The sequence below is a fragment of the Artibeus jamaicensis genome, unplaced genomic scaffold (genome assembly GCF_021234435.1).
Source record: "Artibeus jamaicensis isolate MK-2021 breed Jamaican fruit bat unplaced genomic scaffold, CSHL_Jam_final contig_1016, whole genome shotgun sequence".
Lineage (NCBI taxonomy): Eukaryota > Metazoa > Chordata > Mammalia > Chiroptera > Phyllostomidae > Artibeus > Artibeus jamaicensis.
In genome coordinates, this window is record NW_026521195.1 from 2,942,080 (window position 1) to 2,959,185 (window position 17,106).

Here is a 17,106-nt window from a genome sequence, read left to right on the forward strand (position 1 = left end):
CAAAGCCCATGGCCAGATCTGACTGGGGGTGGGTGTGGAGACCACAGGTCCCGATCAGAAACCTTGAGCTGCTAACATTCAGTTAAGACACTTACTCAAGTCACACCTCAAAGGACAGGACTCTACACAAACTTCTATAAAAGCACTAAAAAGAGGGGAACATTCTTTTTCCCCAAGTCAGACCAAGAGCTCCTAAAATTCATGTTCCAGTGTGAGACAAGGAGCAATTTCCTGCGAACATACAGGACCTTCCTTAGGGACCATCAGGTCACTGCAGACCACACCTTGGCCTGGCTCTGGGCCCACATCACCCTGCGGGGACAGCTGTGCCCAGTGCTCCCAGACCCAGCCGCGCAGAAGGGGCGTGGCTCTCATCTCTGGGAAGTGATGGAGACAGGAAGGTGCACAGAGGCTTCTTGTCCACCGAACGTCTCTCTAGCAGCTTCTTGAAGAGGAAGACAGACAGGACGAGGGGCTGCAGCAGCTGAGCCTATGAGGCCCCTTTTCAAGGCTTCCTGGCTGGTGGGCGGAGCCTCCCCCGTGTCCTCACCTGAGCACAAACACCGGCCCTCGCTGGCCTCCTCCTCTTAGTCCCCGTCCTGAGGACCTGGGCATGCCACCCTAAGGTGCCAACCCTCGGAGTCCGCCCACACTCGGCCAGAGCACAGACAACATCAAAACAGAAGGACACGGGACGAATGCAAACACCAGGCATCTACGGGGCACCTGGGAGGACGCTGCACCCGCCCGAAGACATCAGAGAAGGATTGGCCCTCGGTGGCTCACGAGACCATTCCAGAAGCGACTGCCGATGGGGACAGGAAAGGCAGGCTGGAAAAGCTTCTCCCTGTCTCCCCTGCACCATCACCCAGGCAGGCTCCGGGCGCATCCCCACTACTTGGCCTTCACCACCTGCTCGTATGGGGGCGGGGGCGTGTTGCAGTAGGAAGGGGGTGGGGGGTAGGCCATGCTTCCGTGCGGCGAGTTGGGCTGGACCTGGAAAGCCATCGGCATGGGATTGCCAGCAGGGTTCATCCCTGGTCCTCCGGGGTCGGTGTAGTAGGGCAGCCCTGGCGGCTGGGCTCCTGAAAGGCAGAGGAGCCAGTGTGAGCATGGCAGAGAAAACCCACCGCCTGCTGCCACAGAGCTCTGCCAGAGCGGCGTGAGAGCCCGCTGTGTGGCAGCAGACTCTGCACTGAGCGCAACTGGGAGCTCGCTCGTTTGACCGGCTAGTCAAAAAAGAGGTGGTCGCAGGCGACAGCAACATAGTGACGAGGAGGGGCACAGTCAGCTGGTCTGGGATTCGGTGTGGTGGGGACTTTGCACACAGGGCTGGAAGAGCCCAGAGCCAAGGGCCCGCCTCCTCATCTTACTCACAAGGGGTGGAACATTTGACAGATGAACCAGCCCTTCAAACTGAGGACTATGGTGGATGGCCCAGTTAGAGAAAGAAAACACAGAAACGTGGCCTGAATTCTGTCTTCCAGCACATTCTAGAGGAGTCCCCTCCTCGAACACTTACAGGGAACGCATGCACAGCAGGGAGGGTCGGGGACCGAGGGCTGGCTGACCTGGCGCGGGGTTTGGGGGCTGCCTGGTGTAGGATACATTGAAGGCCGGCTCCTCGATCAGCGGCGGGGGGTACATGCGCCTCCGGATGAAGAAGCCAGCGCCGCAGCAGAAGAGGACGCCCATCATCAGGAGGAACCTGGCGAGAGACAGTGGTGAGGCGCCTGCGGCCGCTCAGACACAGGGAGCAGCGTGCTGAGCCCCCTGCTCTCGGGCAGGCTGGTCCTGCCCTGGCTGTTTGCTCCAGGACATCCCTGGGTGGATGTCCAAAGGGAGACCCTTGGCTGCCAACCTGGGGGTGCCACTGGGCAGAGTCCACCCGCACTCAGAAGCCAGGTGAGGGCTCTGTCTCAGAGAGCCACACAGGGCGAGCTGGCTTCGCAGGACTGTGGCGTCGCTTCCCCGCCACTGCCCTGACCTCCACGCGACACTGCCACCTAAACGGGAATTGCCTTTTCCGTGTTGCCAGAACCCCAGGCCGACCCAGCCTTCGCTTCGCTCCGTCTCCCCGTGCCCCGTTCTTTACGGCGGGAGTGACGGTGGTGCACAGCACACTGTCCCTCCTAGCAGGCTGCTCTCGGCCGGTGCGTGCACATCCACACAGAGACGTCAGGCGGTGCCCTTCCCACGGGAAGCGCAGTCACAAGAAAGCTACAGGCACATGGACAATCCATGCGATAGGAAAGCCGCAGGTCTGCGATCCAGGCTCTGGGAACGGCCGAGCGCTCCCCTCCCACGACCCCTGCGACTGCGGGACAGCAGAGTGGACTGCTGCAAGGACAGGAATCGTTAGGCTCATCCGAGGACCCTCAGCGACTCGCCACACCCCTGGCACTCCAGATGTGATTGATGGACGAAGGAGCGACTGCCGTCACCTTCACCTCAGACAGCATCTGTGTTTCTGCAAACTGGGGAGTCTTTCAGAGAAGGGCCGGGCTGTCCTCCCTGCAGAGACGTGAAAGAGAAACTCCTGCCCATACATGAGTTTGTGTGATGGAACCATCCAGAACCTCCCGTGATATGCCACACCGTGTGTGGGCCGCACACTGCCTTCCTTGTGAAGAATGAGCACACTGAAGGGCTGGTCACGTCATCGTCAAAGGCACCTGTCCACACACGAACAAAATTTAAAAGAGTGGGCGCAAAAGCCTTTGAGACTTAGCAAGATGTTAGGGTCAGTCTGTTTGTCAATACGTATTTACTGGACAACCAGGGATGTTGACTGGGATGAGAGACTGGGAGAGGACCAGGAAAGGGCTCCCATCGTGACATCTTGTCTGTCTTCTAACCCGCTTTGTTCCCCAGGTGACTTCAACACCTGCTGAGCTCCTAGCACCTGCTGTCTTACGGAAGGGAACACAGGGAGGAGCACAGTGATCAACCCAGTTTGAAAGGACTTATTTATGGTGCTGGTCATAACAGCTAAGAGGGAAAACCAGGGGCGCAGCTGTAGGGCTGTGTGCTCATGGTCAGTCAATGCCCACTGTGGCCATCTTTAAGTGTTCTGCGTAGGGCAACAAGGATTCTTACAAGCCTGTCTGCCACAGTCAGGAAGATCAAAACAGCTTCTTCTCCCTCAAAGCAGTGTGCGAGCTGAGTCAGAAGAATGCAAAGAAAGAGGCGAGTTGAAGGGCTGGGGAAGGAGCTTTCTGGGTGGATCGGCAGTCTGGGTGTCTGGCCAGAAGGCCAGGTGAGCGGGAGGCCCAGAGAGGCCAGCAGCCACTGCAGGGGAAGGGCAGTGGAGGTGGCAGGCTGGCAGGGGTGCCCTCCTGGGAGCCAAAGGAACCCGGCCGTGCAGCCGCTGCAAGGCCTGAAATCTCCGAGTGAGGTGCCGAGCATCAGAGAGAACAGCTCCGTCTCTGCAACCTGACTGCCCTCGGGCGGGCTCAGTGACCGCACTACAGTCAGGTTGCCTCCAGCTGTCACATCGGAGCCAGAACTTAAAGCAGCGCAGGGCTTGGGTGCCCTCGGGGTCTGCCTTCTCACATAACTCGGCAACTCACTCCCAGTAGACTGACCCCCATCCCCAGATGGGAAATGCAGAAGCACCGTGAGGTCTTGGTCTTTCCCATGAGAAAAACCAAGGTGTTGGTCAGGCTGTCAAATGCACCCCCTGTCCCCTCCAGACCAATAGAAAGGATGTTGCACCGGACACCTCAGACCGATCCACAGCGAGTGAGTACTCGGCAAGGATGGAACCGAGGCACATGGCTGGAGGCCAAGGTCGGCTCCGGTGACAACCAGAGGCAGACTCCTTCCTTATTGAAACAGGAGTCTGAGGCTATCTCAGTTCAGAGAGAAGCTGGCGGGGAGAGGGGCAGGGGGCAGAGCCGGTGTAAGTGAGGGGACTTGGGGACAGGGAGAAGAGCAGATCGGAGCTCCCAGTGGAAGGTTTTCTACGCGTCTCCCCTTCTCTGCTGGATGGGTTTGGAGACCTCTCCGGGGCTTAGGAAGTCTGTGCCGTTGCTGCTGTGGAAGGTGGTCTGATGACCCGGTTCAGACCTTGCCGGTTCACGGTCACTGCAGAGTCCAGAGCAGGCAGGGACTTCCTGAAGCCCTCTCCTTCAGGACTTCAGTTTTTGAGGGAGGAGACAGGAGTCCCCAGAAGTCGGGTGGGAGCCAGGCTGGAGAGCAGCCCCTCCTTCACTCCACATCCAGCTCCGCGGACCCCTCCTCTGGGCCCCCCACACACACACCTCCACGCGGGTTTCCCAGCATGCTCTCGGTCAGACCCATTCTTCCCGCGTCCCTGTCCCTGCCGTGCGCAGGCCCCTTTGTGTCGGCACCTTTTCCCAGTGAGCCCGACATCGAGGCTCCACGCCGCTTCCAGGGCACAGGTGCACACGTCCCACGGGTACTTCTGTTCAGACATCTGTCTCCTTGGGGGGCCTGACCGCGTAAGGGCCTCTCAGGGGACGCTGGCACACGCTGATGACAACGGTGGTGATGGAGGAGCACACGGAGCAGAGCTAAGCATCCTCTGACCTCGGCAGGGGGACCGGGGCCCCCGCTCGGTTTTAGAGCCCGGCGTCTCAACACCAGCACTCCGACAGGGTCCTCTGGCGTCTGGCACTCCAAACTCCTGGGACCTGCCTTCATTCTCTGGGATCTGCAAGGTGCCCCAACCCTGATCAGGGACCCTGGCCAGCAGCTCAGTAGCACCTGCTACAGGCTGGGGGAGACCCTCCTGGGACGGAGCTGCCTGGGGCCCAGGCCTCCTAGTTCTCCAGGACTCTCTATCTTTTTTTTCCTTTTAATCACATAATACCTGAACTTTGGCAACTTTTTTTGTTTTTCTGGAACAGCCCCCCCATCTCCCGATTACTCAGCCAGTGCATTAGACCGACCTGACACCGTCCTGAGCCCTTTCAGGATTTGTGCCTGGGCAGCCCAACCTCCTTCAACCACAGGGTCCCACGGAGGAAAATCCTGAGCACAGTGTGTGGGCAGCTACCCAAAGTGCCGAGGCGCCACCCCTTCCCGGCCTTGGTGCCAGACCCCTTGGCCCTGAAGCATGTGTCTACAGATGTGTTTACAGTCAGGAAATCCGAGGCTGGAGAAACGTCACCTTCAATTACAGTTTTAGACAGTCACACCTGTGAGCAGGGCAGAAGCCACCAGCACGTCCCTGCTCAGGATGGCTCACCACAAGCAGTGACATGGTGGCGGGGGACACCCGAGCCAGCTCCCAGGGAGGCTGGGCCAGGGTCCAATGTGACAATGAGTCAAGCCCCCCACCAATGCCCCAGGACAGAGGCGGTGATGGGAACAATGTAAGGGGTCTCTCCTAGCAAAGACATGTGACATGTGGAGTCCCTGCTTATGGGTGGTTTCCCTAAGCAAACCTCGGGGACGGGTGTCGAGGGGGAAAGACAAAACCCCACTGAAAAGTTCGAGTGGCTCCCGCAACACACTCGGTGAAAGCCCTCAGGCCATCGGAGGTCAGTGCCGTCAGAATCCAAGAGGCCAAAGATGCTCATGTCCAGAAGCAATTGGCATTCGAACACTCCAGAGTGTCTCCCTCGATGGCATTCCTACGCCATGGGGCAGGTGGCAGGGTGCAAGGATGGCTGTGTCCACGTGCTCAGCCATCGCTGGGTCAGAAGCCACAGCTCCATTGTACACAGTCAAACAAACTGTCGGACACACCCCCTAGCAGTGAGCCACTGGGGATCCCTCCTGTAAATAGAGACTCAGGCACCCCCCTTCTCCGTGGACACTGTTAGCATTGTTCCCTTGTCCCCCTCATCGCACAGGTTTACAGACTCCAGACAGGTCTTCCAGCCTCAATCAGGAGAGCTGGGGGTGGAGGAGTCAGGAGTCAGGACTCAGCTGCCACCAAGGGCTGGGGGAAGCCTTCAAGGCAGCAGAAACTTGACCGTAGGACTTGGGGATTCCCCGATTCAGCGTCATTCTAGAAACTGACAAGGAGCTGCCGTCCCGCTCACCACCCAGAAACATCTGTTTTGTCCCTGGTCCCCGGTCTGCGGCGGTGGAAACAGCTCCTGCCCGTCAGGGAGCAGAAATACCACCGGGAAGCCAACCACACCTGCCTGCTTGCCAACAGAGGCCTTCCCAGAGACAGTGACCCCAGTGAAGGTGATGCCACCATGGTGGTGACAGTCTGGCTGTGGGCAGAGCCCCCTTCAGGGTGGGGGGGGGCCCTCCAGACAGGAAGGGTGTGTGACCTACCAAAAGTACCAGAGCCGCTGGATGGACAGGGCCCGCACGCAGCACCGGGAGCCACAGCAGTCCTCGTAGGGGCGGCATCTGTGGAGAGAGGGCGTGGGCTGGTCAGCATCCGGCATGGGAAGGGCCCCACCGGCCACCAGACCTAGACAGGGCTTGGGGCAAAGGACACAACGCCACCACTGCATATCACCAAACTAGCCCCACTGACCGCAGTCTGTCTGGCAGCCCAAAGAGAAGGAGCTGAGACAGATGCAGTCAGTGAAAGTCAAAGCACCCCACTTTCCACTCGTGCCTGTGTGTGAAATCAGGACAGTGCCTGCTGGGGAGGGGCCCCGAGTGAGGAGTGGCAGACACCCAGCCGTCCTGCCACAGGCAGGCTCGGACACAGGGCGCAGTCTCCGACAGGACTGGGGATGGGAATATGGCCTGACAGTCCCGTGAGGTTGGAGACAGAGCTTCCAGGGCCAGACAAGCAAGGAGGTAAGGCCTGGTCTCTCCACTCACTAAGTGGAGTTTTTAAGAGTCTAACAGCCTGACCACACCATCCTGGCTGCCAAGGGGATGCTTAAACACGGTTGAAGAATGCCACTTTAAACGTCACAGTAACAGAGAAGAAACTGTGGGCCTTCGATGGTAAAAGCAAACGACAGGGAGCTGGCCCCACCTGAAAGCACAGCGACAACAGGGGAACAGGCGGGACTCTGGGCCCTCCCGGGAAACGCGTCACTACGAAACACAACCGGGTTGTCTCACACGCTAATTTACAAGAACATTTACAAGGGAAAGGGAAAGAATCTAGTTACAGAATATATATCTGGAAAGATAGCATTTTAGGGACTGTCTTAGTCTGCTCTGGCTGCTACAAAAACACCAGCAGCTGGGCAGCTTATAAACAAGAGAAGTTTATGTCTCACAGTTCTGGAGGCTGGAAGTCCAAGGTCAGGATCGCCTCCCCTAAGCGGTCTCTTTCTGGTCCATTGCCAGTACCTTCTCTCCATGAGCTCCCATGACAGAAGCAGCAAGGGAGACTCTGTAAGAGCATTAGCTGCTAACACTACCATCTTTGGGGGGTCAGAACTGAACACATGAAGTTGGGGGCACCCAAACATCCAGATGCAGCAGGCGGGCAGAGTCCCTAAGCAACCCTTACCAGCAAAACCTTTCTCCCTGTTCTGGGAACAAGAAAGCACCTCCAGCTTACACCAGGAATCTTCACTAATTCAAACAGTGCAGAGAGAAGAGACATTCTGCTCCAGAGTATCTGCCCCCAGACCAGACGCCTCCCCTCCCCAGAGGCTGTGCTCAGCTGGCTCACTCCCCTCTTTCCAGCCCTGCACATCCCCAAGGTAAGCTGACCTTGGCGGAGGGAAATGCACTGGCCCAGGTCTGCCATCAGAGACAGTCATGGCTTCTCCGACACTGGCAGGCAGGGCCGCAGCCTGGCCAGACCCTGACTCTGCTACGGAGCCTGCTTCCGGGACCTTGCTCCGACCCTTGGCAGCACTTCACCAAGACACCCCATTAATTATTCACAGCAGACAAGGGAGCTCAGAAAGACACAATCAAGCAGGGTAAGGCAAGTACTTGATACAAGATGCTTCACACTCCAGTGGGAGACTTGAGAATAGGGTCTGGAATTGACCTGGGGACAGACTGCCCAGCCGGAAAGGAGGGCTGAGCCAGGGGCAGGAGATTATGCAGGGTGGCCTGTTCCCTCACCCTCACCCCCAACCATCTACACACGCTTACTCCCCACCCCTTACTGGTGGTGTGGAAGTCAACAGACACTGGAGAAATTAAGGCAAGACCCTGCTGGGTGTGTCCACTAACCCTGTCATTAATTCACACATCCTGTCTCCCTTTTACATTTGAGCAAATGTTTTCCATGCATCCGTTCCCATCTGTCCTCTCTATGTGTCAGCTCCCCCAAGTCTCTGGGCTGCCGACTTCCAAGGTTCCCCACCACCTCTCCTTCTACAGCATGTAGGTCCGAACTCAGAAGTACAATGAGTGCCCAAACAGAGCACCCAGCGGCACCCAGCTGCCCTGGGCCCTTGGCTCCATCCAGGCGGCGTCAGGGATGTGACCCTGTCATGCACGAGCCCCCAGCAAATGGCTACATACCTCCCACCATCGGCTGTGTCCTTGGTAAAACCAGGTCCAGACGGTCCTGAGATTTTCTTAGTGTTGGTGGGTGGAGAAAGTACAGATAAAGCAAGGCCCAGCTCAGGGTCCAAGCTCTCCCCCGGCCCCCGCCGGCTCCCCAGAGGGCGCCTGGGTTCTTCTCACATTTAAGGTAAGTCAAGTTCCTTGCGTCCAGTGAGGGAGACCCAGCCGCCTTCTCACCTACCCTCCATCTTCTAGGCGCAATGACCGGACTCTACTCAGAAAGAACAGGAACCGGGCACCTCTGAGTCGCCAGCTTCCTCTGGCTCACTTCAAGTCACACAAAGGAGTCACAGTCTCAAAAGGCCGCATCCCTGGCTGTCAGAAAGCCCGTGCTCCACTGCTGAGCCTCGGGGGGCTGCCAATCGGAAAATGGGGGCAGGCTCCGGAGACAGGGGAGACACTGTTCCTGATTGAGAGGCTCCCACTGCCCATGATGGGGTTGGTCATGGTCATGGGGGTGCCCACTTAGGCACCAAGGGGGCCCCTGATGTCTCGATACTGGAGACACACTGGGAAGGGGCCCTCTGCGAATCAAAGGCAGACCCGGTGGGGAGACACCTGCGTCCGGTCCTCCTGCCCCTCTGGGAAGCAGTCCCTGAGTCTAGAGCCACGGTTCCCACCCGTCCATCTCTGGACTCAGACCTACCAGCCCCCTCCAGGCCACAAGACTGCAGACGTTAGTGATGGGTGAACAGGAATGCACCCTCCCCGCAACAGACACTGGTGGCTCCCATGACCACATCTACTTTGTAAGGGGACAACTAAGGCAAAAGACCAGGAGACCCATCAAGCCGGCAGCTGGTGAGAGCAGGGGGCCCTGACCCACCGCCCCCTCTGCAGGTGCGGGGGCCCTGCCCAAGGCATCAAAGCCCAGCTCCGGGACCTACAGCTGCATTCGGACCTGTCTCTGACACACGGCCCCTCGGCCGGCAGCACCATCCGAATGTGAAGGAAATGGGGAGCAGAGAGCAGCGGCTTCAGCTCTGGGCAGCCCTGAGCCGCCAGCGCCCCAGGCTGTGCTGCTGTCCCCAAGGTCACGTGGATCTAAGCCGGGGGAACTAGGCAGGGGACTAGGCAGGTGGAGAACAGAGAAGGAAGGCGAAGAAAGTGGATTGGGGTGAGAGGGAGGCATGTGACCACCCTGCTATTTTTAAATCGCACTGTCACTAAGAGGAGATACCTAGCAGCCCTGAACCACGGCACTTAATTAACAGCTTCGGAAAGGGAGAAGGGAGCCAGGAGAGAGGGACAGTGAAGGGGAGGAGGAAAGAAAAAATAACAGGAGAAAGATTTGAATTGTGTGTTGCTTCTCTGCTTGAGCTCCAAAAGGCCTTTTTCTTCAAAAATACGGAGACAAGCCCTGTCTAGTGGATTGAGCACTAGCCTGCAAACCAAAAGGTCGCCAGTTCGATTCCCAGTCAGGGCACATGCCTGGGTGGTGGACCAGGCCCCTGGATAGGAGCCTACAACAGGCAACCAGTCAATTATCTCTCACACACTGATGCTTTTCTTTCTCTTTCTCCCTCCCTTCCCATCTCTGTAAATAATTAGATAAAATCGAAAACATAAGGAGACTATTTTGTGTATGGGGGCACAAATGCAGTCTTCCCGCTCAACACTGGTAAGATAACAGACTAAAGAAAGCCCAGCACCTGGAGGGAGGGGGCAGAGAGCGCGCTACCACTTGGCACGCCGACATCAGCACAGGTGAGAGTAATTTTGTATGTCTGGGTAGCCACAGCCGAAACCTAATTGTCTTACAAAACTGCAGCCTCTGTTAGCTCGATAACTGTAATGTGAGAACGAAATTCAAGAACACGCAGTGGCAAGGGGAGCCACCATGGTACCGCTGGGATTTCTGGGGAGAGAAGCGGAGTTCGCCCTGAGCGGGAAGACCGAAGTCGCCACGGCAGGTGTGCAAGCTGGGCGCTCTCTCCTCAGTGCGATCCGGGGTGAATGTTGGTCAGCCAAAACAGCCGTATGGTTTTTTCCATAAAAGAAAAGACACGTTTCCCATTTTCACCAATAAATTCACTGATCTGGATATTTTGAGTCTGTCGGCTGTCTCCTGCTATTGGCCTCGAGGGGGTAGAGGCCAAAGGTGCTGCTAAACACCTTCCAATGCATAAGGCAGCCCCACAGCAAAGAATTATTTGGCCAAAATGTCAACAGGACCAAGAAACTTCACAAACCACTTTGACACGTTTGATCAGTCACAGCACCTTTCTCCATACACTGCACAAACCTTTTTTCTCTGTTGCAGTTGCATTTTTACCTTTCTTGAAATAATAAAGCCAACCTTTGGGCCCCTCCGGGCCTGACAGAGGCCTCACTGCGCTCCTCGGCGAAGGGAGTGGAGCTGCTGGGAGCTCTCTGGGGCCCTGCGCACTTGAGCGGGACACCTTTTCTGTTTCGGGGGGGAGGAGGGAGACTTGCAGCTAATGTCATGACAGGTTTTTTGCTGGGTCATGTTGGCTTAAGCCCCAGAAATTATATCTGTTTTGTTTCTGCACTAATTAGAGACCAAACATAGTGTTTTCTCGGCCACTGAATTAGCCAGAACACTTACAAAGCAGTCATTTTTAGATGCCGCTGGCTTAGAAATGTTTTTTTTTTTTCACGACAGTGTTGGAATGTATGCTAATTAAGCAAGCAATGGGGAAAGAAAAGACATTACGGAGCATTTTGCTATTTCTAGTCGAAAGAGAGGAAATGTCTATTTTCCAAAGATAATCTTATTATACATCCAAATTTGTATTTTTCCCCTAGGCCTGTATTTTTTTTTTCCTGAGAAAAGTTAAGTGTGCCTCAATTTTTACCTTGTTTCACTACCCAGTGGAGGTCCTGGTTTGTGTGAAGCAAAATTATGCCTTTGGCCGGGAATCCCCGAGTTTGTGTTTGTAACAGGGCATATTGGGGGGAGGGTCAGAAACAGAAGTGGCAGAGAACGGAGGCGGGGGGGGGGGGGGCAAAAAACACTCCCTCTCACGGCTTCCCAAGCAATTTGTGAAAAAGACTCACAGAATCAATCGTGTTTCAATTATTTTATCAGGGAACTCATGTGAAAAATAAGCTTTTTGGTTAAACTTTCAGGCCATAATTTCTTCTGAGTTATTTAGAAGTATCCTTTGGTACCATTATTTTGTTTCCTAACAAATATTGATGAATTACTTGGCAGACAAGTCTGTAACAGAAGTATTAATCGCCCATGTTAATATTAAAATGACTAATAAGGAGTCAGAAGCTAGGGCGCGGGGAAAGGGCTCCCGCTGTGTGGGGCACTGGGGATGGGTCCCCGCTTATCCATCCAACACCCAGGCCGGGAAGCGGCCCGGTGCCCAGAGCTCCCTTCCTCCGGCTGCACCAGTCTCTTCGAGTGGGAAACGCCCCCAGAATGACCGGTAAGAGACACACCCAGACCAGCCCGTGCATACAGCACCCTCTTGGCTACTGTTATGTATTTCCAGTCCAATTTTCCTACCTACTAGGACAGTGTTTCTGCTGAGATATTAGATGCATTCCTGAAAAATCTCATGTTTTGCCAAACTCGATACTAAAAATAACAGTCTTGAGGGGAAAACTGGTTTGGGGTATTCCACGCAAAACCTGTGGGACTTTAAAACACAGTCAAAAATAATCATTGACAGCCTGGGAAGGTAATCTGGCCACCTGGGCAGGTGGCTCAGGAGTAGCCAGCGACTCACACAGCTGAAATTAAACATACAAATGGGGACATGCAGCAACACCTAATCAGAGCAGCGCTGGCAGGCCCTGAGGACACAGGAGGAGCCATAGACGCTGTGACCACACCTGCCTGGGGCAGGGACCCAGGGCCAGGTGATCTCTGAGACCACACATGCGCACACACTCAGTCAAGGAAGCTGAGCTCAAGGTCAAACTCCTCCTCCCCCAACCCTTGCCCCCATAGCCCAGGCAAATCCATACAAAGCAACACATTCTGGCCTTGCTCACGCATCTTTCCCCACTGACCAAGCCCGTGTGAGCTCACATGCATGAGTGGCCCGAGCAGGCTGAGGGTCCTTAGGGCAGCCACATCCGCGCTGGTGAGCAGGCATCAGGGACCCACGGTGCAGGCCTCCCAGGACAGGGCTTCCTCTGCCCCACACCCAGTCCCATCAGAGAATTCCAACTCCCAGAGCGACGTGTGTCCACAGAATCGAGCCACCAGGGCAGTGCGGATACTCACATGTAATACGTCGGGTAGAGTCCTTCAAAATACCAGCAGTGCTTTTTGGCCTCCGTGCACTGCAAAGAGAAAAAGAAAACCCCGGTCACTCGCGCGTCTGCTGCATATGGTGGAGAAGGTCCCACGGAAAGAAAGAAGCAAGGAGAGAAGACGAAGCCAAAGGTATGAAAAGCAGGGCATCTGGGAGCGAGGAAGGAGGAGGGAGATCCACACCACCTCGGGACCATCTCTTCCTTTTTAAATGAAAAAAAAGTAGGAAAACATCTGTTTCCTAGTTATTTTTCTAGCCTTCCATATCCCTAAATGCACTGAGCATAACTGACTTATTGAAAAGGTAACATAAAGACCATGTATTTTTTAAATTGTTATCTTCACCAGAGGACATATTTTTAATTGATTTGAGAGAGATAGGGAGGGGGAGAGAGAGATGCGTCAATGTGGAATAGAAACATTGATGGGCTGCCTCCTACACAAGCCTTGACCAAGAATCGAACCTGCAGCCTTTTGGCGTATGGGATGCTGCTCCAGCCCACTGTGCCGCCTGGCCAGGGCAAGACACCCATTTTTAAATGTGCATGGTATTCAGATATCCAAAGAAACTTCCACCCAACCCCCTCAATTTTCATTTTTGAAAGCTGTTTCCCTGGATCTTTATATTTCAGAATATTCTAAAAGCCACATTCAAATCACAGATCCCGCTGTGGGGACCTATGTCTGCCACCTGAGTCAGGATCCACTGTCCCCTCTCACTCCAAGGTGTGACAAAGTGTGGGGGGAGGGCAAGGAAAGAGAGTGGGAGCCCCCGTGCTTCCCAAGGAAGTCAGACACTGACATTCCAGAGTGTCAGGCAGGGCAGGTGTGAAGCCACCACCCTGGTGGGTTGACTATCTCACCCATGTGACGTGGAGCCAAAGGCTCCAACTGTGGCGTAAGAACATTGAGCAGAACTGCTCTGACCTATCTGAACAAGATAATTTTCTAAAATTATTCCACTCCTGCCACCGCATTCTTTTTAGTTCACAAGTTCCTACCACTAGGATCTAGCTCATTGACCCCTGAGGTGTATAAAACACCTTCAAAATAATACAGCACAAAGCTACCAGCAGCAGGGAACCAGAGAGGCGCGGTGACCACAAAGCTTTCTCTGAGCAAGGCAGGAGGAGCTCATTGTCTAGTCCAAGCACCCCTCCCCCACGCTCCCCACGCTCCCTCCACCCCACCCGGGGTCGGGGCTGCTCCCTCCTCCACCCTTCTGGCAGGGCTGCGACCTGTCCCAGGCTGCCTGACAGCAGCAAGAAGGTCAGAAACAGACCCCAAATCTACAGCAGAATATACCCAGGGAGAGGGGAGTGCAATTGCTATGTCCTGCGCTGGCTAAATGAGGCGCCTTATGAAAAGAGCAAGGAACTCTGGTGGCGTGTGTGTGTGTGTGTGTGTGTGTCCGCACATGTGTGCGCATGTGTGGTTTAAGACACTCAGAAGCACACTCAGGCAGCCCCAAGGGACCCAGTTTTATTAACAGAAAATGAGTTTCATTTAGACAGTGTTAGCACCTGCCCAGCTCTAGAAATGTAGTTCAGACAGCCAAAGAAATCACTTTCTTTTGACAAGGAAGATCAATTTCAGGTCTCTGTCCCAAATGACAACTCATTTCACCAGTGTGTCTTCAAGGAGGCATTTTAAATGTCTCTCCATCGCCTCCAAAGACAGGCACACTTTCTTGTTCAACCTTGAAACTCGAGATCTGCAATATCAAGGAGCAGCTTCCTGTGACGCTGGCCCAGAGCCCAGGGACCACCAGGACTCACGTCTGAAGGCACCCCTTTCCCCTCCCAGCCCAGACTCAGTCCCCCAGAGCCCAGGTGGGGGGCCAGCGACACCCCAGATGCAGAACAGGAAGACCTGCCCCGCCCAGGGCCAGCAGCTGTGGGGTCTCCCTCTAAGTAAAGAGTTCCCTAATCGGAAGGAGCCACGTGTTTTGAGACACACATACCCCCCACCCCACACCTGCTAACTCTTAAGGTAACAGAAAATAACGTGACCATATTACCTTTGAGGATTTTTTTCTTGGTTTGAGAATATCAGGAACACCATTTTGTAGACAAAAATGCTGGGGCCCTGAATGAGTGTCTTGCTCAGAGTCATTAAGGGCCTTGTTTCTCCTCTTAGACTAAGCCACATTGCCCCGAGGAACCCCCCACTGCATGTCCCCTGACTATAGGATGGTTGGCGGGGTGTCAGGCAGAGACACCCAACACCTGCTCCCTGCTCCGCCATTAGCAGACTCCGCAGAAGGTTCTCCCAGCCTGGTCCTCCTCCTCGCTCGGCTGCCCGGGGGGGGCATGAACAGGCATCGGTGTGGGTGTGATCCACAGGGGTGGGTCCTGGCGCCACAACGGGGTCATAAAGGCACAGCACACCACTCCCCACACTCACATACCCAGCGGTCAGGAAGGAAAGCGGGGGGGGGGGGGGGGGGGGGTATCTGGGAGCCCAGGACAGCATTTCCCTTCACTCATCATCATCATTCCCCACAGTTCCTCAGCGGGGGGCATCCTCCCTAACAGCAAACCCTGGACATGGAGTCCGTGCCCACTCCTAGCAGGCCGGTTCAGTCAACACCAGGGCGTCCCCGCAGCGGAGAACTGAGAGGCCAATGAGAAGATCTCAGAATGGGCCTGACACGCCTTCCAAGGGGCAGTGCTGGCTGCAGAAGCAATCCCGTGATGCCCACTCCACAGGGGCCTATGCTGAGAAACGCATCCCTGGGTGGCTTTGCTGTTGTGCGAACACCACACAGTGCGCTCACATGAACCTGGACGGTCCAGCCTGCTGCTCCCAGGCTGCAAACCTGTGCAGCCTGTTACTGAGTGGAATACTGTGGGCAAGTGTAACACTGGTATTTATGTATCTAAATATACCTAAACAGAGAAAGAGTGCGGTAAAAATACAGTAAAGTGGATAAGGAATGGCACACCTGTGTAAGGTGCTTACCCTCAATGGAGGCTGCGGGACTGGAAGTGGGTCCAGGTGACTCAGGGAAGGAGTGGTGAGTGTGAGGCCAGGACATGACTGCACCCGGCTGTGGACTCTATAAACACTCTGCACGCAGGCTATGCTCAAGTTACAAAACACCAGGAGATTAAATCAAGCACAAGAAATACAGTAGACATGAGCTGCAAGAGGCTGCTGCTGGGACAACACGGCACACTGACAGTGTTTGTTTTAATAAGTAGACACAGTGAACTCTACAGTGACGATAAAATGGACAGGCGGGAAACACCCGAACCAAAACACAGTCGCCCGCGACCACGATCAATACGATGTGCCGCCCGCCACTGCACGTGACCTCCTTTCACAGGGCTGGCAGTGCAGCTTGTTTGTTTACTCCAGCGTCACCGCAGACAGGCCAGCAATGCGTCGTGTTCCAACATTACCATGGCTATGTTGCCAGGCAACAGAGGATTTTCTGCTCTGATGGGACCACTGTCCTCTCCGCGGACCCTCCCTGACAGAATCAGCGTGAAAATGATGGCTATGCTTCGAGACCCCGGATATCGTGAGTGTTCGATTCCAGACCATTTCCTTAACACTTCCTTAAAAATTCCCACTTCCAAGTCGTGGTTTTGTAGCACATATAAAAGTTATGTTTGAACTTCACTGTAGTCTATTAAGTGTGCAATAGCATTATGCCTTAAAAATAGTGGGCATAACCTTAATTACAAAATACTTTATTGCTAAAATATGCTGGCCACCATCTGAGCCTGCAGCAAACCCCAGTTTTTTTGCTGATGGAGGGCCTCGCCTCAGTGTTGGTGGCTGCTAATCAGGGTGGTGGCTGCTGAAGGCTGAGGTGACTGGCAATTTCTTAAAATAAGACAACAATGAAGTTTGCCATACCTGTCGACTCTTCTCTGTAGCAGGTGATACTGTCTGATAGCATTTCACCCACAACATAACTTCTTTCAAAAGTGGAATCAATCTTCCCAAACCCAGCTGCTGCTCTACAAACTAAATTTACATAATATGTGAAGTCCTTTGTTGTCATTTCAATCATCTTCACAGTCTTTTCAGCAGGGGTGGGTTCCACATCAAAAAACACTTTATTTGCTCAGCCATAAGACGCACCTCCTCGTTCATTCGAGTGCAATCGTGAGGTTGCAGCAACCAAGTCCCCCCTTCAGGCTCCACTTCTACGTCCAGTTCCCCTGCTGTTCCGGGCACAGGGCACTTCCCTCTCCCACCGAAGCCTTGACCCTTCAAAGTCTTGCATACGGGTTGGAATCAACTGCATCCAAACTCCTGCTAACGTTGCCATTTGGACCTCCTGCCGTGAAGCATGCATGCTGTCAATGGTATCTAGAAAGAATCTTTTCCAGAAGGTTTTCAGTTTACTTCGCTCCGATCCATCGGGGGAAATCTCTGTCTCTGCAACAAATGATTTCCAAGGCCCAGTTCCCTGTGATCCC

At 54.7% G+C, this 17,106-nt stretch overlaps 1 protein-coding gene across 1 annotated transcript in view; it reads right to left on the reverse strand.

Annotated features, from left to right (window-relative positions):
* Nucleotides 1–803: 803 nt before the first annotated feature.
* VOPP1 (VOPP1 WW domain binding protein) overlaps nucleotides 804–17,106 on the reverse strand; it is a 33,722-nt gene continuing 17,419 nt past the window's right edge. Inside the window, exons 2-5 of the mRNA XM_037156054.2 lie at nucleotides 12,638–12,696; nucleotides 6,262–6,339; nucleotides 1,572–1,708; nucleotides 804–1,085 (exon numbers count right to left, since the gene is read on the reverse strand). Of these exons, the coding sequence (XP_037011949.1) occupies nucleotides 895–1,085; nucleotides 1,572–1,708; nucleotides 6,262–6,339; nucleotides 12,638–12,696 (465 nt within the window). The 3' untranslated portion in view covers nucleotides 804–894. The remainder of the gene's footprint in view (nucleotides 1,086–1,571; nucleotides 1,709–6,261; nucleotides 6,340–12,637; nucleotides 12,697–17,106) is intronic.